The following is a 27,139-nucleotide window of genomic DNA, read 5'->3' as shown; positions in this document are numbered from 1 at the left end:
TTCGAACATCCAAATCTAGTCTCTCTGCAACTGACTGCTTGGAAATTGAACGCTTGATTCTATCTAAGCGTGGGTTTTCAGATTCAGTTATAGATACTCTGGTTCAAGCCAGAAAGCCTGTGACTAGGAAGATTTACCATAAGATATGGCACAAATATATCCGTTGGTGCGAATCCAAGGGTTTTTCTTGGAGTAAAATCAAAATCCCTAGGATTCTTTCCTTTCTCCAAGAGGGTTTGGAGAAAGGTCTGCCAGCTAGTTCTCTAAAGGGACAGATATCTGCTCTGTCTGTCTTGTTGCACAAACGTCTGGCAGCCGTGCCAGATGTACAAGCGTTTGTACAGGCGTTAGTCAGAATCAAGCCTGTTTACAGACCTATGACTCCTCCATGGAGTCTAAACTTAGTTCTTTCAGTTCTTCAAGGGGTTCCGTTTGAACCTTTGCATTCCATAGATATTAAGTTACTATCTTAGAAAGTTCTGTTTTTAGTTGCTATTTCTTCTGCTAGAAGAGTTTCTGAATTATCTGCTTTGCAGTGTACTTCTCCCTATCTGGTATTTCATGCAGATAAGGTAGTTTTACATACCAAACCTGGTTTTCTTCCAAAAGTAATTTCCAACAGGAATATTAACCAGGAAATAGTTGTTCCTTCCCTATGTCCGAATCCAGTTTCAAAGAAGGAACGTTTGTTACACAACCTAGATGTGGTCCGTGCTTTAAAATTCTATTTAGAAGCAACAAAGGATTTCAGACAAACATCATCTTTGTTTGTCGTTTATTCTGGTAAGAGGAGAGGGCAGAAAGCTACTGCTACCTCTCTTTCTTTTTGGCTGAAAAGCATCATCCGATTGGCTTATGAGACTGCCGGACGGCAGCCTCCTGAACGAATTACAGCTCACTCTACTAGAGCTGTGGCTTCCACATGGGCCTTCAAGAACGAGGCTTCTGTTGATCAGATCTGTAAGGCAGCGACTTGGTCTTCTCTGCATACTTTTGCCAAATTTTACAAATTCGATACTTATGCTTCTTCGGAGGCTGTTTTTGGGAGAAAGGTTTTGCAAGCTGTGGTGCCTTCCGTTTAGGTAACCTGACTTGCTCCCTCCCTTCATCCGTGTCCTAAAGCTTTGGTATTGGTTCCCACAGGTAAGGATGATGCCGTGGACCGGACACACCAATGTAGGAGAAAACAGAATTTATGTTTACCTGATAAATTACTTTCTCCTACGGTGTGTCCGGTCCACGGACCGCCCTGGCTTTTAGTCAGGTTTGAACATTTTTATTCCATACACTACAGTCACCACGGCACCCTATAGTTTCTCTTGTTAAGTGTAGTCAGTCCACGGGTCATCCATTACTTATGGGATTATATCTCTCCCCAACAGGAAGTTGCAAGAGGATCACCCAAGCAGAGCTGCTATATAGCTCCTCCCCTCACATGTCATATCCAGTCATTCTCTTGCAAGTCTCAACAAAGGAGGTTGTGAGAGGAGGGAATTTTTTACTTAATTCTTCAATCAAAAGTTTGTTATTTTAAAATGGCACCGGAGTGTGCTGTTTTTTCTCTCGGGCAGTATTTAGAAGAAGAAGATCTGCCTGCGTTTTCTATGATCTTAGCAGACGTAACTAAGATCCACTGGCTGTTCTTGCGCATTCTGAGGAGGGGTAACTTCAGAAAGGGGAATAGCATGGGGGGTCCTCCGCAAATGAGGTATGTGCAGTATAATATTTTCTAGGAATGGAATTGACTAAGAAAACACTGCCGTTACCCATATGATGTAAGTACAGCCTTTAATGCAGTAGTAGCGACTGGTATCAGGCTGTTAAATGTATGCGCAGTTGAGTTATTTTCTAGGGACTAGAATTTGACTGAGAAAATACTGTTAATACTGAAATAAATGTATAAGCCTTAACTGCAGTAGAAGCGACTGGTAGCAGGCTTAGTGATAACTTTACATAACACTGGAAAAGTTGTTTTTAAAACGTCTACTGGCATGTTATTCGTTTTGTGAGGTACTTTGGTGATAAATCTTTTTGGGCATGATTTTTTTCCACATGGCTAACGTTTATTTCTGCATAGAAACCGTTGTAACAGGTCTCCCACTGTTGTAATATGAGTGGGAGGGGCCTTTTTTAGCGCCTTGTTGCGCAGATAAAATTCTAGCACAGTCTTCCTGCCTTTTCCTCCTTGATCCAGGACGTCTCCAGAGAGCTCAGGGGTCTTCAAAATTCAATTTTGAGGGAGGTAATCAGTCACAGCAGACCTGTGACAGTGTGTTTGACTGTGAGAAAAACGTTAAATCTAAAATTGATTATCCGGTTGTGGGTATTGAGGGGTTAATCATCCGTTTGCTAGTGGGTGCAATCCTCTGCTAAATTCATACATTTATTGTTAAAATTGTTGGCTATAACTGAATTAGTTCATTGTTATTTCAACTGTGACAGTTTTTTTGTGTTTTTAAAAGCGCTGCTGCGTTTTTTCATATTGCTTGTAAATTCACTGACAGTTTTTTTTCCAAGCTTGCTAGCCTTCATTGCTAGTCTGTTAAACATGTCTGATGCAGATGAATCTACTTGTTCATTATGTTTAAAAGCCAATGTGGAGCCCAATAGAAACAGTCTAATTTTCGTGCCTTTCGTAATTTCAAGGCAGGAGCAGCATAAACTTCCTCCGCCCCAGGAAGGGACTGCTACTCGTTACAGACAGGGTTGGAAAGGCAACCAGTCTTGGAACAAGGGCAAGCAGGCCAGAAAACCTGCTGCTGCCCCTAAGACAGCATGAAGTAAGGGCCCCCTGTCCGGAAACGGATCTAGTGGGGGGCAGACTTTCTCTCTTTACCCAAGCTTGGGCAAGAGATGTCCAGGATCCCTGGGTGTTGGAGATCATATCTCAGGGATATCTTCTGGACTTCATAGCTTCTCCTGCACAAGGGAGATTTCATCTTTCAAGGTTATCAGCAAACCAAATAAAGAAAGAGGCGTTTCTACGCTGTGTACAAGACCTCTTATTAATGGGGGTGATCCACCCAGTTCCGCGGTCGGAACAAGGGCAAGGATTTTATTCAAATCTGTTTGTGGTTCCCAAGAAAGAGGGAACCTTCAGACCAATCTTGGACTTAAAGATCCTAAACAAGTTCCTAAGAGTTCCATCATTCAAAATGGAAACTATTCGAACCATCCTACCCATGATCCAAGAGGGTCAGTACATGACCAAAGTGGACTTAAAGGATGCCTACCTTCACATACCGATTCACAAGGATCATTATCGGTATCTAAGATTTGCCTTCCTAGACAGGCATTACCAGTTTGTAGCTCTTCCCTTCGGGTTAGCTACGGCCCCAAGAATCTTTACAAAGGTTCTGGGCTCACTTCTGGCGGTACTAAGACCGCGAGGCATAGCGGTGGCTCCGTACCTAGACGACATTCTGATACAAGCGTCAAGTTTTCAAACTGCCAAGTCTCATACAGAGATAGTTCTGGCATTTCTGAGGTCGCATGGGTGGAAGGTGAACGTGGAAAAGAGTTCTCTATTACCACTCACAAGGGTTCCCTTCTTAGGGACTCTTATAGATTCTGTAGAGATGAAAATTTACCTGACGGAGGCCAGGTTATCAAAACTTCTAAATGCTTGCCGTGCCCTTCATTCCATTCCACACCCGTCAGTAGCCCAGTGCATGGAAGTAATCGGCTTAATGGTAGCAGCAATGGACATAGTACCATTTGCGCGCCTGCATCTCAGACCGCTGCAATTATGCATGCTCAGTCAGTGGAATGGGGATTACTCAGATTTGTCCCCTCTAATAAATCTGGATCAAGAGACCAGGGATTCTCTTCTCTGGTGGCTTTCTCGACTCCATCTGTCCAAAGGGATGACCTTTCGCAGGCCAGATTGGACGATTGTAACAACAGATGCCAGCCTTCTAGGTTGGGGCGCAGTCTGGAACTCCCTGAAGGCTCAGGGATCGTGGACTTAGGAGGAGAAACTCCTCCCAATAAATATTCTGGAATTAAGAGCGATATTCAATGCTCTTCTAGCTTGGCCTCAGTTGGCAACACCTGAGGTTCATCAGATTTCAGTCGGACAATATCACGACTGTGGCTTACATCAACCATCAAGGGGGAACCAGGAGTTCCCTAGCGATGTTGGAAGTATCAAAGATAATTCGCTGGGCAGAGTCCAACTCTTGCCACCTGTCGGCGATCTATATCCCAGGCGTGGAGAACTGGGAGGCGGACTTCCTAAGTCGTCAGACTTTTCATACGGGGGAGTGGGAACTTCATCCGGAGGTCTTTGCTCAACTAATTCATCGTTGGGGCAAACCGGAACTGGATCTCATCTCTTTACTCGGGACAGAGGAGAGGTCAAAAGGCTTCAGCTACCTCTCTCTCCTTTTGGCTTTGTAGCATAATACGTTTAGCCTATGAGACTGCTGGACAGCAGCCTCCTGAAAGAATTACAGCTCATTCCACTAGAGCTGTGGCTTCCACCTGGGCCTTTAAAAATGAGGCCTCTGTTGAACAGATTTGCAAGGCTGCAACTTGGTCTTCACTTCACACTTTTTCAAAATTTTACAAATTTGACACTTTTGCTTCTTCGGAGGCTATTTTTGGGAGAAAGGTGCTTCAGGCAGTGGTTCCTTCCGTTTAAAGTTCCTGCCTTGTCCCTCCCATCATCCGTGTACTTTAGCTTTGGTATTGGTATCCCATAAGTAATGGATGACGCGTGGACTGACTACACTTAACAAGAGAAAACATAATTTATGCTTACCTGATAAATTTATTTCTCTTGTAGTGTAGTCAGTCCACGGCCCGCCCTGTCTTTTAAGGCAGACCTAAATTTTAATTAAACTCCAGTCACCACTGCACCCTATGGTTTCTCCTTTCTCGTCTTGTTTCGGTCGAATGACTGGATATGACATTTGAGGGGAGGAGCTATATAGCAGCTCTGCTTGGGTGATCCTCTTGCAACTTCCTGTTGGGGAGAGATATAATCCCATAAGTAATGGATGACCCGTGGACTGACTACACTACAAGAGAAATAAATTTATCAGGTAAGCATAAATTATGTTTTTTCTCCTAACCGTCGGTCGAATGACTGGGGGGCGGAGCCAGAGGGGGGACTATATGGACAGCTCTTGCTGTGTGCTCTTTTTGCCATTTCCTGTAGAGGAAGAGAATATCCCACAAGTAAGGATGAAGCCGTGGACCGGACACACCGTAGGAGAAAGAAATTTATCAGGTAAACATAAATTCTGTTTTCCTCCAGGGCAGCCATAGATTATTTAATATATGCCAGAGGGCTGTGCTAGCAAGTGGCACCCTTCATAAAATATGTCTATTATTTGGGGGCCGATTATCTAAAGCTCTTTTCTCAGGCAAGGTGATCTAAGTAGTCTCATCAGATGTCAAGGTCCCTCAAAGAATTTTAGAATTGCAAATATTGACAAATGTTTATCTCACTATGCAGTGGGTGAGAAGGAAGGACTCTACATAACAATATAAGGTCTAAAAAATACTCATGATTTCTTTCAAATGACACGGTAAGTCCACGGATCATCATAATTACTATTGGGAATATCACTACTGACCAGCAGGAGGAGGCAAAGAGCACCACAGCAAAGCTGTTAAATACCACTCCCTTACCCACAACCCCCAGTCATTTTCTTTCTTGTATCAGTTGCAAAGATGTGGTAAAGTTAGGTGTTCTTCAATCAAGAGTTTATTTATCAAGCAAAGCAGGTTTGCTTTGTTTTTTTTTTGGGTGCAGCCGTAGTCCATGTCAGTCTCTTCAGTAGAGCAATGGTGGCTTTTAAGCATTTGATAACTTGGGGGGGGGGGGTATAATCCCCTCTGCGCCTTCCATGTAGTTTGTGCTGCCCTTCTTTTAAAAAGTCTGAGTAGGTTTACTCAGTATTTTTTTGTTTTTCCACAGGTCCATGTATGGAGTGTTGCCTTTCAAACTTTGTGAGCTGCCCTGCTGCTGGGCAGATTATTATAGAGGTAAGTGCTGTTTTTTATTTTCTGAGGTCAGAAAGTCTGGCACTTAGAGTGTTAATTTATTCCTGATTGTGTGCAGGTTATTTTTAACTCATGGCAGTATTAGGGGGCACTGTTGAGGATTTGGGTGGCAGTTTTTGGCTCTGTTTTAGGGGAGTGTTACATTTTCACTCCTTGTTGGGCTCTTGTGTGTGTTTGTAAAACAGGGCAGTAACATTTTTATTTGGCTGTTAGGTTCAGTGCAGGCAGGATTGCAAGAGGCACTTCGGGTTTACAGTTTTTTTTTCTCCCGGCGGCGTTTTTTTTACTGTTCATAGCTGTCATGCTGACCGGGAGGTTGTGTAGACGCCCATGATGGGTGGAGTTTTGTTTGGCGCGAGTGTTGCACGCTCTTCCTCTCAATGTGTGTTTGAGACGGAAGTGAGAGGTTGTTCCACTGCTGCTCTGGTGCTACGTTGGAGCGGTTTTGTGGAGAGTGAGGTCCGGATCGTTTTGGAGTCTGTGTCTACTCTGGTTGGTAGAAGGCTGGTTTAAGCACCTCAGTTGGGCTTGTTAAGGTGTAGAGGTGTTAGATAAGGGCTCAGGGTGGTTTGTTTTTGGGTTCTTATTTTTTATTAACGTTATTTAAAGGGACAGTAACGTTTGATAATTTGTTAAGATGGAGCAAGAGGACTTGCAAACAGTTACTTGCAATGTATGTCTAGATGCTAATGTGGAGCTACCTATCCCTTTCTGTTCTTCTTGTATAGAGAGAACATTACAGTACAGGGATAGGCTTTTTGATTCATAGCCTTCATTTTCTAAGGAGAATGTTGTTCAGGAGTCTCCTGTTCAAGCTATACCGCAGCTTTCTCCCCAATCATCCCAATCTCTATCCTCTTTACATGCAGTGCCCTGCGTTTCGTCTCAGGTTGGTTTTTCTTTGCAGGATATGGCTACTCACATATCCTCTGCTGTATCTGAGGCTTTGTCTGCTTTTTCTGCATTGCAGGGGAGCGGAAAAGGAAGTATAAGGTTTCTTATTCTGTTACAGTTGTGTCAAATGTTTCTTCCCATAGGTCTGAGGAAGAAGATCCTTCTATAGCATCTGAGGGTGAAATTTCAGACTCTGATAGTGTATTTCCTTCGGCTGATTCTGAGGTTGTCTCTTTCAGATTTAAGTTGGAGCACCTCCGTTTGTTACTCATGGAGGTTTTGGCTACTTTGGATGACTCTGATTCGACGGTCATAGTTACTTCCATGAAGGCTGGTAAACTTAATACGTTTTTTGATGTTCCTTCCATGGTGGAAGTTTTTCCAGTTCCAGATCGTGTTTCAGAGATTATTACATGGGAATGGGAGAAGCCTGGAGTTCCTTTTTCTCCTCCAATTTTTAGGAAGATGTTTCCTTTTGCGGATTCTATTAAGGAATCTTGGCAGACGGTTTCCCAAGGTGGAGGGAGCTATTTCTACCTTGTCTAAGAGAACCACTATTCCTATTGAGGATAGTTGTTCTTTTAAGGATCCCATGGATAAGAAGTTGGAGGCTTTGCTTAAAAGGATGTATGTTCACCAGGGGTTCCAATGGCAGCCTGCTGTGTGTATTGCTACCGTTACCAGTGTGGCTGCATATTGGTTTGATGCGTTGTCTGATTCTATTCAACAGGATACTCCTGTTGAGGAGATTCAGGATAGAATTAGGGCTTTAAAATTGGCAGATGCTTCTTTACAGGTTATCAAGTTGGGAGCAAAGATTTCTGGCTTGCTGTTCTGGCACGCAGGGCCTTATGGTTTAAGTCCTGGTCTGCGAATGTATCATCCAAATCTAAGCTTTTGTCCATTCCTTACAAGGGTAGACCTTGTTTGGGCCAGGTTTGGCTGAGATTATTTCGGATATTACGGGAGGGAAGGGACATTCTCTCCCTCAGGATAAGAGAAATAAACAGAAGAGTCGTCAGAGTAATTTTCGTTCCTTTCGTAACTTCTCTGGTAAACCTTCCTCCTCTTCCAAACAGGATCAGTCCAAGCCCTCTTGGAGGTCTAATCAGTCCTGGAGCAAGGGGAAACAATATAAGAAGCCCGTTGCTGATTCAAAATCAGCATGAAGGGTCTGCCCCCGATCCCGGGGAGTTTCTTGTGGGGGGCAGACTTTCTTTGTTTGCTCAAGCTTGGACTCAGGATGTTCCAGATCCCTGGGTGGTAGACATTGTGTCCCAGGGATACAAGCTAGAGTTCAAGACTTTTCCTCCCAGTGGAAGGTTTCTTATCTCCAGGTTTACTATAGACCAGATAAAGAGAGAGGAGTTCTTACGCTGTGTGCAGGATCTTTCCGACATGGGAGTGGTAGTTCCTGTTCCGGTTCTGGAGCAGGATCTGGGTTTCTATTCCAATCTGTTCATCGTTCCCAAAAAGGAGGGAACCTTCAGACCTATTCTAGATCTCATGAGCGTAAACAAATTTCTCAGAGTGCCGTCTTTCAAGATGGAAACTATTCAGCCAATTCTTCCTCTGGTTCAAGAGGGTCATTTCATTACTATAGTAGATCTGAAGGATGCATATCTGCATATTCCTATTCACAAGGAACATCACAAATTTCTAAGATTTGCTTTCCTAGATGAGCATTTTCAGTTTGTGGCTCTTCATTTTGGTATTGTAACAGCTCCCAGGGTGTTCTCAAAGGTCCTGGGTGCGTTACTGGAAGTTCTCAGACTGTAGGGGATTGCGGTAGCTCCTTATCTGGACGACATTCTAGTTGAGGCGCCATCTTTTCAACAAGCAAGCTCCTACACAGAGTTGTTGTTGTCATTTCTGCGCTCCCACGGTTGGAAGGTGAATTTAGGAAAAAGTTCCTTTATTCCGGCTACAAGGGTGGTTTTCTTATAGATTCTCTAGAAATAAAGATTTTTTTGACAGAAGCAAGGAAGTCAAAAATGTTCAATTCATGCCTTGTTTTTCAGTCCTCTCCTCGGCCGTCGGTGGCTCAGTGTATGGAGGTTATTGGTCTGATGGTTTCAGTCATGGACATCATTCCGTTTGCTCAGTTCCATCTCAGGCCTCTACAGTTATGCATGCTCAGTCAGTGGAACGGGGATTATACAGATCTGTCCCCAAAGATTGTTCTAGATCAGGCTGCAAGAGATTCTCTTCCGTGGTGGTTGTCTCAAGATCTTCTCTCAGGGAACCTGTTTTCACAGGCCTACCTGGGTGATTGTGACCACGGATGCCAGTCTGCTGGGTTGGGGAGCTGTCTGGGGCCTGTTGAAGGCTTAGGCTCTTTGGTCTTGGGAGGAGTTGTTTCTTCCCATAAATGTTCTAGAGCTGAGGGCAATCTTCAATGCTCTTCTGGTCTGGCCTCAGCTAGCTTCAACCCAGTTTATCAGATTTCAGTCGGACAATATAATGTCAGTGGCTTACATCAATCATCAGGGAGGAACTCGGAGTTCCTTGGCCATGACAGAGGTGGCCAAAATTTATTCAGTGGGCGGAGGCTCACAACTGCTGCCTGTCTGCGATCCACATCCCAGGAGTGGACAATTGGGAGGCGGATTTTCTGAGCAGACTTTTCATCCGTGGGAGTGGGAACTTCATCCGGAGGTATTTTACAGTTTGATTCTCAAATGGGAACTACCGGAGTTGGACCTCATGGCGTCTCGTCAGAATGCCAAGCTCCCGATATACGGATCGAGATCAGGGGATCCTCAGGCTGATAGATGCTCTTGCAGATCCTTGGAAGTTCAGTCTGGCATACGTTTTTCCTCCATTTGCTCTTCTTCCTTGGGTCATTGCTCGGATCAGACGAGAGGGCGCCAGTGATTCTCATTGCACCGGCGTGGCCTCGCAGGATCTGCTATGCAGATCTGGTGGAAATGTCATCTTTTCCACCTTGGAGTCTTCCGTTCAGGAAGGACCTTCTACTTCAGGGGCCCTTCCTTCATCCAAATCTCGTTTCTCTGAAGCTAACTGCTTTTAGATTGAACGCTTGATTTTATCTAAGCGTAGGTTTTCTGAGTTGGTTATTGAAACTATGATTTAGGCGCTTAAGCCTGTGACTAGAAAGATCTTTTATAAGATATGGCGCAAATATCTGTATTGGTGTGAATCCAGAGGCTACTCTTGGAGTAGGGTCAGGATTCTGAGGATTTTGTCTTTTCTCCAGGAGGGTCTGGAGAAGGGTTTATCTGCAAGTACCCTGAAGGGTCAAATTTCTATTTTGATGCACAAACGTCTGTCGTATGTGCCAGGCGTTCAGTATTTTTGGCAGGCCTTGGTTAGAATCCGGCCTATGTTTAAGTTTGTGTCTCCTCCTTGGAGTCTTAATTTAGTTCTTAGAGTTCTCCAACAGGCCCTGTTTGAGCCTATGCATTATTTGGATATTAAGTTGTTAACCTGGAAGGTTTTGTTTTTGGTTGCTATCTCTTCGGCTCGAAGAGTTTGGGAGCTTTCTGCGTTGCAGTGTGAGTCTCCTTTCCTTATTTTTTGTTCTGATAAGGTAGTACTACGTACTGCACTAGGTTTTCTTCCCAAGGTTTTCTGATAAGAATATTAATCAAGAAATTGTTATTCCTTCTTTGTACTAATCCTTCTTCTCATAAGGAACGTTTTTTGCACAACCTGGATGTAATTCGTGCTTTGAAATATTATTTGCAGACGACTAAGGATTTTCGGCCAGTCTTAGTCTTAATTTGTTGTTTTTTCTGTGAAGTGTAAGGGTCAGAAAGCTACGGCCACTTCTCTTTCTTGTTGGTTGAGCAGTGTTATTCACTTGGCATATGAGACTGCTGGTCAGCAGCTTCCTGAGAAAATTACGACTCATTCCATGAGAGCTGTTTCTTCTACTTGGACGTTCAAAAATGGAGCTTCTTAGATCAGCTGCCACTTGGTCATCTTTTCAAACTTTTTCAAAATTTTACAAATTTGATACTTTTGCTTCAGTTGAGGCTTTTTTTGGGAGAAAGGTTCTTCCAGCAGTGGTGCCTTCTGTTTAGGTTACCTGTCTTATCCCTCCCTTATCATCCATGTCCTCTATCTTGGGTTTTGATTCCCAATAGTAATTATGATGATCCGTGGACTCACCGTGTCATTAGAAAGAAAATGAAATTTATGCTTACCTAATAAATTTTGTTTCTTTCTTGACACGGTGAGTCCACGGCCCACCCTGTATTTTCAGAGTTTTTTGTTAAACCTCAGGCACCTCTGCACTTTGTATTACTTCCTTTCTCCTTCACTTTGGTCGAATGACTGGGGGTTGTGGATAAGGGAGTGTTATTTAACAGCTTTGCTGTGGTGCTCCTAGCCTCCTCCTGCAGGTCAGGAGTGATATTCCCAATAGTAATTATGATGATCTGTGGACTCTGTGTCAAGAAAGAAAGAAATGTATCAGGTAAGCATAAATTTCATTTTTGCGTGAATTCTCTCCATGCTGGCAAGTTTTTGATTATTGAGAACTTAGTGAGAGCATAACAGCCAGAAGCATTGTGCTGCACTGTACGATCTCTCTGATGTATGTAGGGCCTCACTGTGTACTTGCTAGTGTTAAGTAGAAGAACGTCAAAGAAGTAGAAGTCAAAACTGTCATGACTCAGATCATGCAATATTAAATAACAATTTACTTCTATTATTGACTTTCATTTACAGTAAACCGAAGTAGGCTTATAATAGCTCTTGAGCATGTGTCTTTAGCATTCTATGGCAGCAGAAATTGCAACAAAGTATACCATTGCTATACACATTGTTGCAAAGACTGTTTCCACAGAATGCTTAACACATGCATGTGTGTTGGGTAGTTCAGTTTGATGGGTTATCGCCTGTCCTGATCTAAATGCTGTGGCGAGACTAATGCCAGAAGTAAAAGAGAATCTGATGATACAGTTAGTTTTATTTTTGTCTATTCTAGCCTTATTTCTGACATTTAATGGTTTTCCAAATCTTAGAAAGATATTTGAAAATGTGACAAGTGTTCTTAATCCTGTGAAAATGAGTTCATCTTATATTAGGGATAATTGGGTTGCTTTTTCCCTTAACCCCGCCCCCCCCCCCCCCCAAAAAAAAAAGCTCCTAGAACTGTTTATAGAAAAACAACTAGCAGTAATTAAGTAATTATACAAGTGCCTTGTAGCTTTATAAAGCTAGTATTCTACAAAACTGCATTTTTGAGGCTATTTATTTATACGTTTGTTCATCTAGCTATTCTTGTTGTTCTGTAACACTTTCTTTGATGTTCTGTGGGTAACTTTTAAAGACATCAACCTTCTCTGTCCAAGATTGTATAGCCTTGCGGCTTAAAGGGACACTGAACCCAAAAATTTTTTAATTTGTGACTCAGAGCATGCAATTTTAAGCAACTTTCTAATTTACTCCTATTATCAAATGTTCTTCGTTCTCTTGGTATGGTTATTTGAAAAGCAAGAATTTAAGTTTAGATGCCGGCTCATTTTTGGTGAGCAAACTGGGTTGTCCTTGCTGATTGTACAGCACCAATAAACAAGCGCTGTCCATGGTTCTGACCAAAAAAATGCTAGCTCCTTAGTTAGATGCCTTCTATTTCAAATAAAAATAGCAAGAGAACGAAGAAAAATTTATAATAGGAGTAAATTAGAAAGTTGCTTAAAATTGCATGCTCTACCTGAATCATGAAAGAAAACATTTGGGTTCAGTGTCCCTTTTAAGGCCTACTTGGCAGATAATGGCTGAAAACATATCCTATTAGACATTCTATCTTAAAGGGATATGAAAGTCAAAATTAAACTTGCTTGATTCAGATAGAGCATGCGATTTTAAGACACTTTTTAAATTCACTTCTATTTTCAATTGTGCTTTGTTCTCTTGGTATCCCTTGTTGAAAAAGAATATGCACATATCCTACACTAGCGGGAGATGGCTGTGATTGGTGCCTGCACACATTTATCTCTTGTGATTGGCTAACTAGATGTGTTCAGTTAGCTGCCAGTAGTGCAATGCTGTTTCTTCAACAAAGGATAACAAGATAATGAAACAAATTTGATACTAGAAGTAAATTGGAAAGTTATTTAAAATTGTATGTTCTATCCAAATAATGAAATAAAATTTTGGGGTTTCCTGTCCCTTTAAGGGAATGCTTTTTTGGGCCTGACCTAGAATGTGTTAAAGCTATTACACAAGGCAAGAGCTCTTTTTCTTCAAGATGTCAAAAGCAAGTCCAAAACATAGTGTTTGTCTTAGAAATATTGCTGCAAGGTGTTGTGAGCCCTCCTGGAAGGCTAAAATCTGTCTTCTAGAAGGCCCCATATTTCAACCCCCCAAGGAGGCAGGTTTTGATTAATTTAGCATACATGGCTTTCATGTATTAAAAGTATAGGGGTACCTTATGGATTTCATCAGGCCTCCTCCTTCTGATTCTTCCAGGAAAGTAATTGCAAAGCTTACTTACTTTTGGCACATACTTCTTTTTGTGGGCTGTTAAGGCTGTAATAATGCTTGGTGAACAATAAAAAGCAGAGGGTAGCTGTTAAACAATCCTAGCAGCCCAGCTCAAGCCTTGTTGTAAACCTTTTTGCTATTGAGCTGTTTGGGTGAGATTCTGATCAAAAGCTGCTGTCTGCCTCAATGTTTCCTTTACCAGTTTCTTCTTTGTGTTGCATTGGCAGTGCCGATCTTCCCAGAAATCAAGTGAAGAACTCTTTACCAGTGACAACGTTCTTGGCTTTAATAAATATTAAACTCAGCTCTTTAAAAAAAAAAGTGGATGCTAGAGTTGAACCTGTTGAGATTTTTATATTTATTAAAGCTGAGAACATTATTTACTCCTAGTGCCTGTTTCTTTGTGTTGCACATTTGATTGAATAAACCAGTTTTTACCTTGCAAATCCTGTGGGTACTTTCCATTTAATTCTGGCAATTTGCCAAAGGTATTGCACTATTATTGGTTGTCTTTTTCTAGATTGTTGTTGGTTCTTTATTTGATCCCTGTGAAGATTTTTGCCACCATTCTGACTCAAAGATGTTTAGATTCAAGCCTACAATACAACTGCCCGGTACCAAGTTACTCTGCTGCATACAGGAATCCTCATGTGTAAGCTGTTGACTATAAAGGGATAGTTTACTCAAAAAATGTCTCCCCTTTAATTTGTTCCCAAATTTACCTGCTGGAGTGTATTAAATTGTTTACAAGTATTTCCATTACCCTTATATTGGCATTTGAAATAGTTTATTTAGCCTGTAGTATCCCCACCCACCCTGAAAGTTTTGGGCCTCGAGGCCAAGCTGTGTTAACACAGCCAGTAGAAGAAATTACACTCCTAGTGGGTTATAGAAGAGATAAGGTAATAAAATGTTAATTTTCCATTGTTCTCTCCAAGTATTAGTGATTGGTTTATGGACAGATATAAGATAAAGAAGCAGGTATATGTACACAATGTGATAAAGTAATGAGATCTGATTATAACTACAAGCTGAACCCGTTTTATTAGGTTGTGGCTTCAAAGTACAAAACCAGCTAATTCATATACACAAATAAGCCTTAAAAAAGCAAATCTCATACATTTTATACATTGCAGCCAGTAAAAAAAGTAATTGGAAACACTTTAAGGGAAAAATATTTTTATAGTATACTGTCGCTTTGAGGTGAAATGATTCCTCCAATTGCTTTGCTTCTTCAGGTAAACCAAAGCTGAAGAGAGACAAGAGAATGAGTATTCTTCTGTCTCCAACACTGCTTTCAACCCATCCTTAAATAATATGATTTGTTCTCTATTCCGTATGCTTTGAGTTTTGGAAGTTTGGGTTCATTCCATTAAGGTTTTGGCTTCTTCAAGGTCTTGCCATCATAAAGCTTTTGTCAAGTGGTGCACAGCAGCCCCTTGATTGTGCTTGGTTACATTAACATAAGATTGCTTGTTTGATTGTAATCATTTGATTTATAGTGGCTCATCTCAAGCAGCATTTGATATGAAGGACTTTTTCAGATGGTTCTTCCTAAGACCTAATTGAAGTTGTTTTTTGTCCCATACTTACTTTTCGTAAATGTATCCTTGATACTTGCCAACCTTCCTGAATGAGAGAACATGATTTATCTTTACCAATAAATGTGCAGCTTTGTACTTTAATGTGAAGACCTACTCTGTGTTTATTTTTTTGTATGATTGAGGTTTCTGTATAGTCATTCACAAAGCTGTATATCCACCAGTCCTGAATATGGTTGAACTTCAAGTGTGAAAAAATGCATTTATTAGTTTGTATACGGCAGGGTTTTATTATTTTGTTGTTTTACCCTACTTTTTCCCATGCAGTTTCAGCATGTTCCACTGTACCTGGAATGGGCTCCAATGAATGTTTTCAGCACCCCACCTGCCCAGAAGACAACCGAACCATCAGAAGAGGCAGTTTTGGATAAGCCTGTGGCTGGTAAGTCAGTGACAGCAGTAGTAATCTAGGTTTCTGATGAACTGTTAGTCAATTTTATTTGTGCTATTTACTGCAGTGACCTTTCACTGGAGAGGCCTATATTTAGTAGTAATTACACTTAATTTTTTACATATAGTGTCTTGCTCTAGTTTAGTTCTTCTCTTTTTCTGTTTCCTAAAAATATATTCAATTTTTTTTTTCCTGAAAGAGGCAGCAGAGACTCAACCAGAGAAAATAGATGTATCGGAGGAGGAGGATGAGACTCTTCCTGGCTGTACTTTGTTTGTCAAAAACTTGAATTTCAGCACTAACGAGGAAACCCTTCAAAAGGTAGTGTATAGCTAGAACATGTTAGTTCCACTATCGCAGTATAGTTGAGAGTGAATATTCTCATTAGTCCATGGCTAATGTTGTGTAAGAAGAGGGTCTTCTGGTCAGTACTGTTCTATACATTGAGTTACATACATTTTTAACTTAATTATTTTGTCCCCAGGCCTTTTCAAAGGTTGGACCTGTGAAGAGCTGCAGCATTTCGAAAAAAAAAGACAAGTTGGGTGAGAACACCTCAGATAACAGATATTTGACTCAGATCTTTCTTTCACTCCTCACATTCAGTCCTTGGCTAAATCCTGCTGCTTCCACCTTAAAAAAAATCTCTAAAATTAGACATTTCCTTACACAAGACACAACTAAGATTTTAATCCACTCTCATCTTTTCCCGCCTATACTACTGCAACTCTGTCCTCTCTGGTCTCCCTAGCTGCCGCCTAGCTCATTTACAATCCATAATGAATGCCTCTGCCAGGCTCATCTTCCTTACACGTTGCTCTTCATCTGCTGCACCTCTTTGCCAATCCCTTCACTGGCTTCCTCTTGCCTCCAGGATTAAGCATAAAATTCTGACTCTGACATACAAGGCCCTCAACTGCACTGCTCTCCCTTATATCTCAGACCTTGTCTCCAGATACTCTCCCTCCCGTCTCCCTTCGCTCTGCTTACAATCTCTTACTCTCCTCCTCTCTTGTTACCGCCTCACATTCCCATCTACAGGACTTCTCCAGACTTGCTCCCATCTTGTGGAACTCTCTGCTTCACTCCACAAGACTCTCCCCTAGTTTTTGAAAACTTTTAAGCGCTCCCTAAATACTGTTCAGGGATGCATACAACCTACTCTAACCTTTCCTAATACCAGTTCCTCTCCTCCATTGCTATCCACCATGAACCCCCTTAGCATGTAAGCCTAAGAGCCCAACTGTTTGCAGATCACCTTCATAAGATCTGACTGCAACAGTGCAACTCTTGGCAGGGCCCTTTTCCCCTTTTTGATTCCTATAAATGTTACCTTGTATACCGTCTATGTTTATAGTGCTGCGGAATCTGTTGGCGCTTTACAAATAATGATAATAATCTGACAGACAGATGGTAGCAAAGCACTGTCCCACCATGTGCTTTGTAATTGGGGAAAAAAAAATGACTAAACTGAACATACATCTATAAGGCATTTAAATATATTGCAGGAGCTGGGTCTCCCATCAAGGCTGTATCCAGCCTGCTCATTCTTTAGAAAGCATTAAACTGCCTTACCCTTTCTTGCAGATCTCCTACATTCACTGTCTGTGCCTTGATAAAGGGGTAGATGCTTAATTAATTGGTGAGGGTGAAAGTCTGAGTATAAACTCTTCAAAAGCTTATCCTACTTTTAGCTCTTTGTTGCTAGAAAGGTGCACTGCATTGATCTGTTCAGTGAACACGATTATCCACATTGTGAATGTAATCTGTTCATACTCAGATTCTGTCTTTCAGATCCTCCTCTTTTGTTTAGTCTGGCGTGAAAAGCTTAAACTGTTATCCTTTCCTCTGCTGTAACAATAACATTTTGCTCTGGAGTTTGGGAAGCATTCAGAGGTCACCATTGAGTAGTTGTAGTTGTGCTACTCTGTACAGTTCTTATTCTCGAGTAAAATAACCTAATACATATTGTTTTCATCAGTATGCAGTGTTTAAAAGTTAGAGGAATTGAAAAACGTGTGCTGTAGGGTGTTAGACCTTCCAAAAGTGTGTGAGCAAATCCTCAGTGGCAACTATTTATCAGATGTGTAACTGTTCTTATCCTATAACTAAATTGGCAACTTTAATTATTATTTAATTATTATATATATATATATATATATATATATATAATTATTATTTAATTATTTTATATATATATATATATATATATATATATATATATATATATATATATACCATTGTTTCTTATCTTCAGTCCTATTTACTCATTCATTTTTTAGTAGTTGAGCTAATCTCTAACTCAGTCATTGCACGTAAGAAGGTAAATCCAGTTTGAGTTACATTATTAGAATGATTGAACTTTCTTTCCACAAAGGGGCACAATGGGAAACCCAGGTTGATCTGTGAAAAAGAAAAAACAAAGGCCAGCGGCACAGCATAAAGGAGAAATATCATGTATTCACCCGCAAATTGTTAGCAATGAATATAGTTCCTCTCAGTCGTCCTCTGTTACAGGGACATACTGCAACGAAGAAAAGAGAGAATCACAATGTATTCTCCAGCAAAAAACTGTACTTGAGCTTATAATGGTATTTAACTGCATAGACATCTTTTTGGTTATGTCCTCCCACTGGTTAATAATGTATAAGGGTGTGAACATTTAAAGGGATGCCAAAAACATAATTTATGTAAGAACTTACCTGATAAATTAATTTCTTTCATAATGGCAAGAGTCCTTGAGCTAGTGACATATCGGATATACATTCCTACCAGGAGGGGGCAAAGTTTACCAAACCACAAATGCCTATAAATACACCTCCCACCACACATAAACTTCAGTTTAACGTATAGCCAAGTAGTGAGGTGTAAAAAGGAGTAAAAAAAAGCATACAAAAAGAGGAACTGTAAAATAATATTGTGCTTTTATACAAAAAAATATAACCACCAAAAACAGGTTGGTCCTTATGGACTCTTGCCATTATGAAAGAAATGAATTTATCAGGTAAGTTCTTACATAAATTTTGTTTTCTTTCATGTAAATGGAAAGAGTCCATGAGCTAGTGATGTATGGGATAAAATACCCAAGATGTGGAAGTCCACAGAAGAGTCACTAGAGAGGGAGGGATAAAATAAAAACAGCTATTTTCGCTGAGAAATTAAATCAACAAAATAAGTCCTTAAACAGAAGAATCAAACTAAGACAGCTGCCTGAAGAACTTTTCTACCAAAAACTGCTTCAGAAGAAGTAAAATTTTGTAAATGTATGCAAAGAAGACCAAGTTGCTGCTTTACAAATCTGATCAACTTGAGTTTCATTCTTAAAATGAAACTCTGCGCTGCGGAATCTGTTGGCGCTCTACAAATAACCGTTAATAATAATAATAATAATAATAAAAGCCCACAAAGTGGCAACTGATCTAGTAGAATGAGCTTTAATTCTCTGAGGCGGAGACTGTCCCGCCTCCAAATAAGCCTTGTGAATCAAAAGCTTTAACCAATATGCCAAAGAAATGTCAGAGGCTTTCTGACCTTTCCTAGAACCAGAAAAGACAACTAGAAGTCTTCTTGAAATCCTTAGTAGCCTCCACATAGTATTTTAAAGCTCTTACTACATCCAAAGAATGTAACAATTTCTCAAGAGAATTCTTTGGATTCGGACACAAAGAAGGAACAACAATTTCCCTACTAATGTTGTTATAATCACAACCTTCGGAAGAAATTTAAACGAAGTCCACAAAACAGCTTTATCCTGATGGAAAATCAGAAAAGGAGACTCACAAGAGAGAGCAGAGAATTCAGAAACTCTTCTAGCAGAAGAGATAGCCAAAAGGAACAACACTTTCCAAGAAAGTAGTTTAATATCCAAAGAATGCATAGGCTCGAAAGGAGGAGCCTGCAAAGCCTTCAAAACCAAATTAAGACTCCATGGAGGAGAAAAAGACTTAATAACAGACTTGATACGGACCAAAGCCTGAACAAAAGGGTGAATATCAGGAAGTTTAGCAATCTTTCTATGAAATAAAACAGAGCAGAGATTTGTCCCTTCAAAGTACTTGCTGTCAAACCTTTATCCAACCCGTCCTGAAGAAACTGTAAAATTCTAGGAATTCTAAAAGAATGCCAAGAGAGTTTATGAGAACACCACCATGAAATATAGGTTTTCCACACCCGATAATAAATCTTCCTTGAAACAGACGTACGAGTTTGCAACATAGTATTGATCACTGAGTCAGAGAAACCTCTATGACTAAGCACTAAACATTCAATTTCCATACCTTCAAATTTAGGGATTTGAGATCCTGATGGAAAAACGGCCCTTGAGACAGAAGGTCTGGCCTTAAAGGAAGTGACCAAGGTTGGCAACTGGACATCTGGACAAGATCCACATACCAAAACCTGTGAGGCCATGCTGGTGCTATCAGAAACACATGCAATTGTTCCATTATGATCTTGGAGATCACCCTTGGAAGAAGAACTAGAGGCGGAAAAATATAAGCAAGTTGGTAAGACCAAGGAACTGCTAACGCATCTACCATCTCCGCTTGAGATCCCTGGACCTGGAAAGGTATCTGGGAAGTTTCCTGTTTAGATGGGAAGCCATTAGATATATTTCTGGAAGACCTCACATCTGTATAATCTGAAAAAAACACATCTGGATGTAGAGACCATTCCCCCGGATGCAAAATCTGACGGCTGAGATAATCCGCTTCCCAATTGTCTACACCTGTGATATGAATCGCAGAAATTAGACGAGTTGGATTCCGCCCAAGAAAGTATACGTGATACTTCTTTCATTGCTAAGGGACTGTGAGTCCCTCCCTGATGATTGACATATGCCACAGTTGTGATATTGTCTGTCTGAAAGCGAATGAAAAGTTCTCTCTTTAATAGATTCCAAGCCTGAAGAGCCCTAAAAATAGTACGGAGTTCTAAGATATTGATTGGAAAACTCGCCTCTAGAGGATTCCAAACCGCTTTGGCTGTCAGAGACCTCCAGACAGCTCCCCAACCTGAAAGACTTGCATCTGTTGAGACTACAGTCCAGGAAGGATGAAAAAAAAGAGGCCCCTTGAATAATACAATGATGGTCTAACTACCAAGTCAGAGAGAGTAGAATGCTGGGATTTAAGAATATCAATTGTGATATCCGAGTATAATCCCTGCACCATTGATTCAGCATGCAAAGCTGCAGAGGTCTCATATGAAAATGAGCAAAGGGGATCGCGTCCGATGCTGCAGTCATGAGACCTAAAACTTCCGTGCACATAGCCACTGAAGGGAATGATCGAGACTGAAGGTTTCCACAGGCTAAAACCAATTTTCTTCATCTCTTGTCTGTTAAAGACAGAGTCATGGACACTGAATCTATCTGGAAATCTAAAAAGGTGACCTTTGTCTGAGGAATCAAGAAACTCTTTGGTAAATTGATCCTCCAACTATGTCTTTGAAGAAACAACACTAGTTGATTTGTGTGAGATTCTGCTAAATGAAAAGATTGAGCAAGTACCAAGATATCGTCCAAATAAGGAAACACCGCAATACCCTCCTCTCTGATTACAGATAGAAGGGCACCAAGAACCTTCGAAAAGATTCTTGGAGCTGTCGCTAGGCCAAATGGAAGAGCGAAAAATTGGTAATGCTTGTCTAGAAAAGAGAATCTCAGAAACCGATAGTGATCTGGATGAATCGGAATGTGAAGATAAGCATCCTGTAAGTCTATTGTGCGCTTTAACCATTTAATTGTAGAGATAGAAGCTCAGGCTATGAGAGAGGCAGAGGCACTTATACAGAGATAGAGGCTCAGGCTATGAGAGAGACCGAGGCACTGATATAGAGATAGAGGCTCAGGCTATGAGAGAGACAGGGTCCTAAGGACCCTGGCTCTAATTGGAGACCATCCCTGAATTGGAATAAATCCAAGCCTTATAAGAAACCAAATCCAGTCCCTAAGACTGCATAAAGGTGCGGCCCTCAAACCAGTTCAACTGGTGGGGGGAAAATTGAAATTATTTTAAGACATTTGGACAGATTGTGGATTTTGCTGAACAAAAGGCAGAATAGTCCTTATAGTCACCATCTTGAAAGTTGGGACCTTTACAGTGGTTTTCTGTTCTCTATTCTGACGAAAGGAACGAAACCGATTAGAAGCTTTAGATTTACCCTTAGACTTTTTATCTTGGGGCAAAAAAACTCCCTTCCCCCCAGTGATAGTGGAAATAATAGAGTCCAACAGAGAATCAAATAAATTATTACCCTGGAAAGATAGAGATAGTAATCTAGATTTAGATACCATGTCAGCATTCCATGATTTAAGCCATAAAGCTCTTCTAGCCAGAATAGCTAAAGTCATAGATTTAACATTAATCTTGATGATTTAAAAAATAGCATCACAGATAAAATGATTAGCATGTTTAAGCAAACGAACAATGCTAGACAAATCAGGATCTGTTTCCTGATATGCTAAGCTATCCAACCAAAAAGTTGATGCAGCTGCAACATCAGCCATATAAATGGCAGACCTGAGAATATAGTCAGAATGTAAATAAACTTTCCTTAGATAAGATTTAATCTTCCTATCTAAAGGATCCTTAAAATAAGTACTATCTTCCATAGGAATAGTAGTATGTTTGGTAAGATTAGAAATAGTCCCATCAACCTTAGGGACTTTTTCCCAAAACTCCAAATTAGCCACTGGTAAAGGATATAACTTATTTAACCTAGAAGATGGATCAAAAGAGCAGCAGGCTTAGACCATTATTTAGAAATCTTATCAGAAACCGCATCTGGAACAGGAGAAACCTCAGGAGTAATCATAGAAGGTTTAAAAACAGAATTTAAACGTTTACTGGTTTTGTTATCAAGAGGATCAGACTCCTCAATACCCAAAGTAACCAATACTTCTTTCAACAAAGACCGAATATATTCAATCTTAAAAAGATAAGAAGATTTATCAATTTTAATGTCTGAAGTAGGATCTTCTGAAGCAGAGATCCTCTTCAGAGGAGGATATTTCAGTATGTTGTCGGTCATCACAAATTTAATCAGTTTTATGAGAAGTTTTAAAAAACCATTTACGTTTTATTAGAAGGTGGAATAGCAGACATAGCCCTCTGTATTGCATCAGCAATATAATTTTTCATATAAACAGGGATATCATGTACATTAGATGTTGAGGGAACTACAGGTGCTGTACTAGTACTAATAGAAACATTATCGGCATGCAAAAGCTTATTATGACAACTGTTACATAATATAGCCGGAAATATAATCTAAGCTTGCTTACAACAGATACACTTAGCTTTGGTAGAACTGTGTTCAGTCAGCATGGTTCCTACAGTAGCTTCTGAGACAGGATCAGACTGAGACATCTTGCAAAATGTAAAATAAAATTTTAAACAAAAATATCCAATTTCCTCATATAGCCGTTTCAGGAATGGGGAAAAATACATATGCTAAATAAGCAGAAAAGCAAACAGCATAGCCCTTTAGAATATAAAGAGAGCCGGGAGCATAAAGGAAGTGGGGTAATATAACCAAAAAAAGATATTTGGCGCCAAGTATGACGCTCAATGCAAAGTGAAAAATGTTTGCCGCCAAACAACATCCGGAAATGACGCAACTCATGTCATAACAAGCGCGACTTCGCGCCAAGCAAACTGATGTAGATAAAGACGCAGGAAATGACGAAACGTGCAACATTATAGATGCAAATTTGCGGCAAAATTTTTTCGCAATAAATAACAGCATTTTGTGCCCTTGTGAGCCTAGATTTGCCTGCGATCAGCAGAGGTAATGGTATAAGTGTATATTGTCGATCTGAAAAGGGAGGTAGGAGATGAATCCCTACGACCGATAACAGAACCCTTGAAAAGATTTCCCATGAGTGAAAACATAAAAATCAACAGGCAATACTCTCTTCACGTCCCTCTGACAAACTCTGTACTCTGAAAGGAATTGGGCTTCAGAATGTTTAGAAGCGCTTATCATAGAAGAAATCATAAAAATCAAGCACAAACTTACTTCACCACCTCCATAGGAGGCAAAGTTTGTAAAACTGAAGTATATGTGTGGTGGGAGGTGTATTTATAAGCATTTGAGGTTTGGGAAACTTTGTCCCCTCCTGGTAGGAATGTATATCCCATACGTCACTAGCTCATGGACTCTTGCCATTTACATGAAAGAAATTAATATATACCAATATTAGTTTTATTTATTGAGATATCATCACATCTATGAAAAAAGAAATGTATTTTAGATCCTATTCTACATACTATATAGACAAATGTGAAGAAAAAATGGATATATCAGAGCACACAATCGCCACAAATACAAGTGATGTGTAAGTGAGTTGGCTGTGAGCGAGCCAAGTAAAATAAAATATAACTTTTAATATTACATATAAGATAAAATAAAGTTGGTGAAGAACATTCACACATGTACAGTGCAGGGTTAAAAACACTTAAAAATTGTGAATTGAATGCTGAGATGCCCAGGTAATAACCATTACTGTGGGTTTGAGTGAGAGAATCTGGCAGGGAGGCACCACAAAATGCTCACGGATTGCACAAAAAACTAAGCTATAAAAGAGGATTGACCTCACACAACAATATATCTATCTAGTGCAATGCTGGAGCAGTGCCTAAGCCTGTCAGAGTCCCAAACAATAGTGTATCAGGTAGTGTAGTAGTTAACAAAACTCGAATATCAAATGTAAGATATAGGACTAGGCTAGGCTTAGGCACTGCTCCAGCATTGCACTAGATAGATATATTGTTGTGTGAGGTCAATCCTCTTTTATAGCTTAGTTTTTTGTGCAATCCGTGAGCATTTTGTGGTGCCTCCCTGCCAGATTCTCTCACTCAAACCCACAGTAATGGTTATTACCTGGGCATCTCAGCATTCAATTCACAATTTTTAAGTGTTTTTAACCCTGCACTGTACATGTGTGAATGTTCTTCACCAACTTTATTTTATCTTATATGTAATATTAAAAGTTATATTTTATTTTACTTGGCTCGCTCACAGCCAACTCACTTACACATCACTTGTATTTGTGGCGATTGTGTGCTCTGATATATCCATTTTTTCTTCACATTTGTCTATGTTTATGCTAGGATATAGAGCACCCCCCTGCCCATTTAATTAGCTTTGAGATTGATTCTCTTTACACAGGGTTGATACACTTCGCTTCCCTGCATGATACATTATATAATTAAGTTGGGGACTCAAATTCAACTTTAATGTATATTTCTCTCCATATGCCTATATAACTATTCTACATACTACACATGCTGATGATTTTTTGACTGTCCAATAAGGCTGTATAATTTTTGCTTGCGTCTGATTGACAATGCAAAATTGGAAGGAGTGTCTTTATTAATTTTGTGATATTAACAATGATATAGTAAATATGATAATATATAGAGCCAGTAAGAAGTTTTGCTGCTTGTATATACTTTATAGAACTAAAGTTTTCATTACATAATGTCCCAATAATGGAGGATGGCTGAGATTGGCTAATGTGATTACTGATAAGTGCAGTTAAAATGGGAATAGAATTCAAATATCGTAAATGAAAATATCAGTAAAACAGACCGCAGAAATATTTTTCTAGTATAATTATAAAACATTTTACCTTACATGGCTCCAAAGTTTTATCCTTTTAATCCTAATTATTCTTCTCAAAGGATGACCATTTTATTTTCTCCCCAGGTTCACTTCTGTCTATGGGATTTGGGTTTGTTGAGTACCGCAAGCCTGAACATGCACAAAAAGCTATTCGGCAACTTCAGGTATGTACAATTATTTACCGTCTTACACAATCGGACATAAGATCATTGTTTTATTATCTATATAAAAGTTACACTAAAACATGTTGGGGTTTTTTTATTTAATTTTTATTAATTGAGATTTTTGCTTGAAAAAAACTTAAAGCAATAACTGTTTAATTAGAATCTAATTCAGAATTATCTCTTCCGTTCTTTCTACTAGTGGTGATTGATTGACTAGGTCTTTCTGCTTATGGTCACCACTGACTGATAGGCACAAATGCTCATTGTACCTATCAGCCATATATAAAGTTCAAAGTAGACAAGCACTCCAGAGAACAAGTCACAGGTGCCCAGGGTGCAACAGATAGGCAAATATAACAAAAGAAAGAGTGCATATTATATACATATATATATGTGTGTGCATGTATGTATGTGTATATATATATATATATATATATATATGTATGTGTATATATATATATATATATATATATATATATATATATATATAGGTGTGTATGTATGTGTATATATGTATATATATTTTGTGACGTTTCGGGACCTCAAGCGTTCCTTCTTCTGACCTTGAGGTCCTGAAACGTCACAAAATAAATATTTGACTTTGATATCCAAAGACCAGTAAGTGCTTCATTTCTTGCTACATACTCTCCAAGAGGGACGGAGGTGAGAGTGCATATACCCTTTAAATCCTTTGTCTATATATATATATATATATATATATATATATATATATATTCACAGAGGCTGGTGCACTCGCACTAACAGGAGTCCATGTGCCAGGGTGCTGAATGCAAGTATAAATAGAAGACGGCACTCGTTGGGTTTAAGAAATAGCAATAGTAGCTTTTTTTTTAAAAGAAGATACACAAGGCAAACAGACTGCACGCACAACGGATAAAAATATAGGATAAGAAGTAGGATAAAAAATATATATAGTATACTATACTCATTGCCTGGCAGTACTATAGAGGCCAATATATTGGGCAATATAAAAGGTGATGGAAGAAGGTGAGATCACCTAATCACAACCAGTATCATGATATTAGGAGTAGTATGCCAAACAAAAGACAAGTGTGGATGAAATGCAATGCACGGCGGAATAGGGGCCCTAAAGATAATGCAAATGCATATACAATAATCCAATACTTGTATGTGAGTGTACAATCAACCCATAATAGCGACATATCATGCTCCTACTAGTGGCATATGTGGCCAGACTCTCACAGCAAAGTACTGTATATGTACCGTGCAGTGTGCCAATCCATAACAGTAGCCCTGAATGCATAACAGCGTAGACTCTATGGGCCAACCGGAGCGTCAGAGTGGGAGTGTAAGAAAAGGCTAGTCCGCAACTGTCTGTCAAAGCGCCACAGGTGTCTTATAGGTCATGGGGGCACGTCTCTATGAACAAAACATCAGGGGGAATCAGTAAATAATGTGTCCATTGCATACACAGTAAATCAGTGCCTAATACGCTAGAGGGCAAGATTGGGTATAGAGACCCATGGTGATGTATGTATATGATGAAATAAAGCATATGATGAAAACATGCCTACATGGGGAATAACACAAAATGTAACATACAATAACGAGGATAAGGGTAGGGACAACTATGTTGGATCCAGGTGTCCAATTAGTTTGGTAAGCCCGGTGTATGTGAATTATTAGTGTTTATGAGATGTAGCCGGCAGATATACACGCAGAAAAATACATGTAAACGGTGTATAGAAAATGTATGTGGATGGTATGTATGTAGGATGTAGACAATAAATCAGCGTCACTATCTAAGAGAAATACATCAGTGCCACTATCTTAATAATAATAATACCAAACCTCTACACGTGGAAAACATTACCAAACCTCTACACGTGATAAATATATGGACTGTGGATGTCTATCAGGGGAGGGGGCACAATGCAGAGGTATCATAAGGGATATTAAATGTGATAGATACACCCACAAGATAAAATATACATCATAAGACA

General features: G+C 39.9%; 1 protein-coding gene across 2 annotated transcripts in view; it reads left to right on the top strand.

The window, feature by feature from the left end:
• The window catches only part of RBM19 (RNA binding motif protein 19), a 145,577-nt gene that overhangs the window by 85,661 nt on the left and 32,777 nt on the right, over nt 1-27,139 (top strand). For both annotated transcript variants that reach the window (XM_053702155.1, XM_053702154.1), the window contains exons 17-20: nt 15,237-15,351; nt 15,560-15,681; nt 15,845-15,905; nt 25,075-25,154. In XM_053702155.1, the coding sequence (XP_053558130.1) occupies nt 15,237-15,351; nt 15,560-15,681; nt 15,845-15,905; nt 25,075-25,154 (378 nt within the window). The remainder of the gene's footprint in view (nt 1-15,236; nt 15,352-15,559; nt 15,682-15,844; nt 15,906-25,074; nt 25,155-27,139) is intronic.

Source organism: Bombina bombina, chromosome 2 (genome assembly GCF_027579735.1).
Source record: "Bombina bombina isolate aBomBom1 chromosome 2, aBomBom1.pri, whole genome shotgun sequence".
Classification (NCBI taxonomy): domain Eukaryota; kingdom Metazoa; phylum Chordata; class Amphibia; order Anura; family Bombinatoridae; genus Bombina; species Bombina bombina.
Note: the sequence above shows the minus strand (reverse complement) of the source record. Positions and strands in the feature narration are given on the sequence as shown.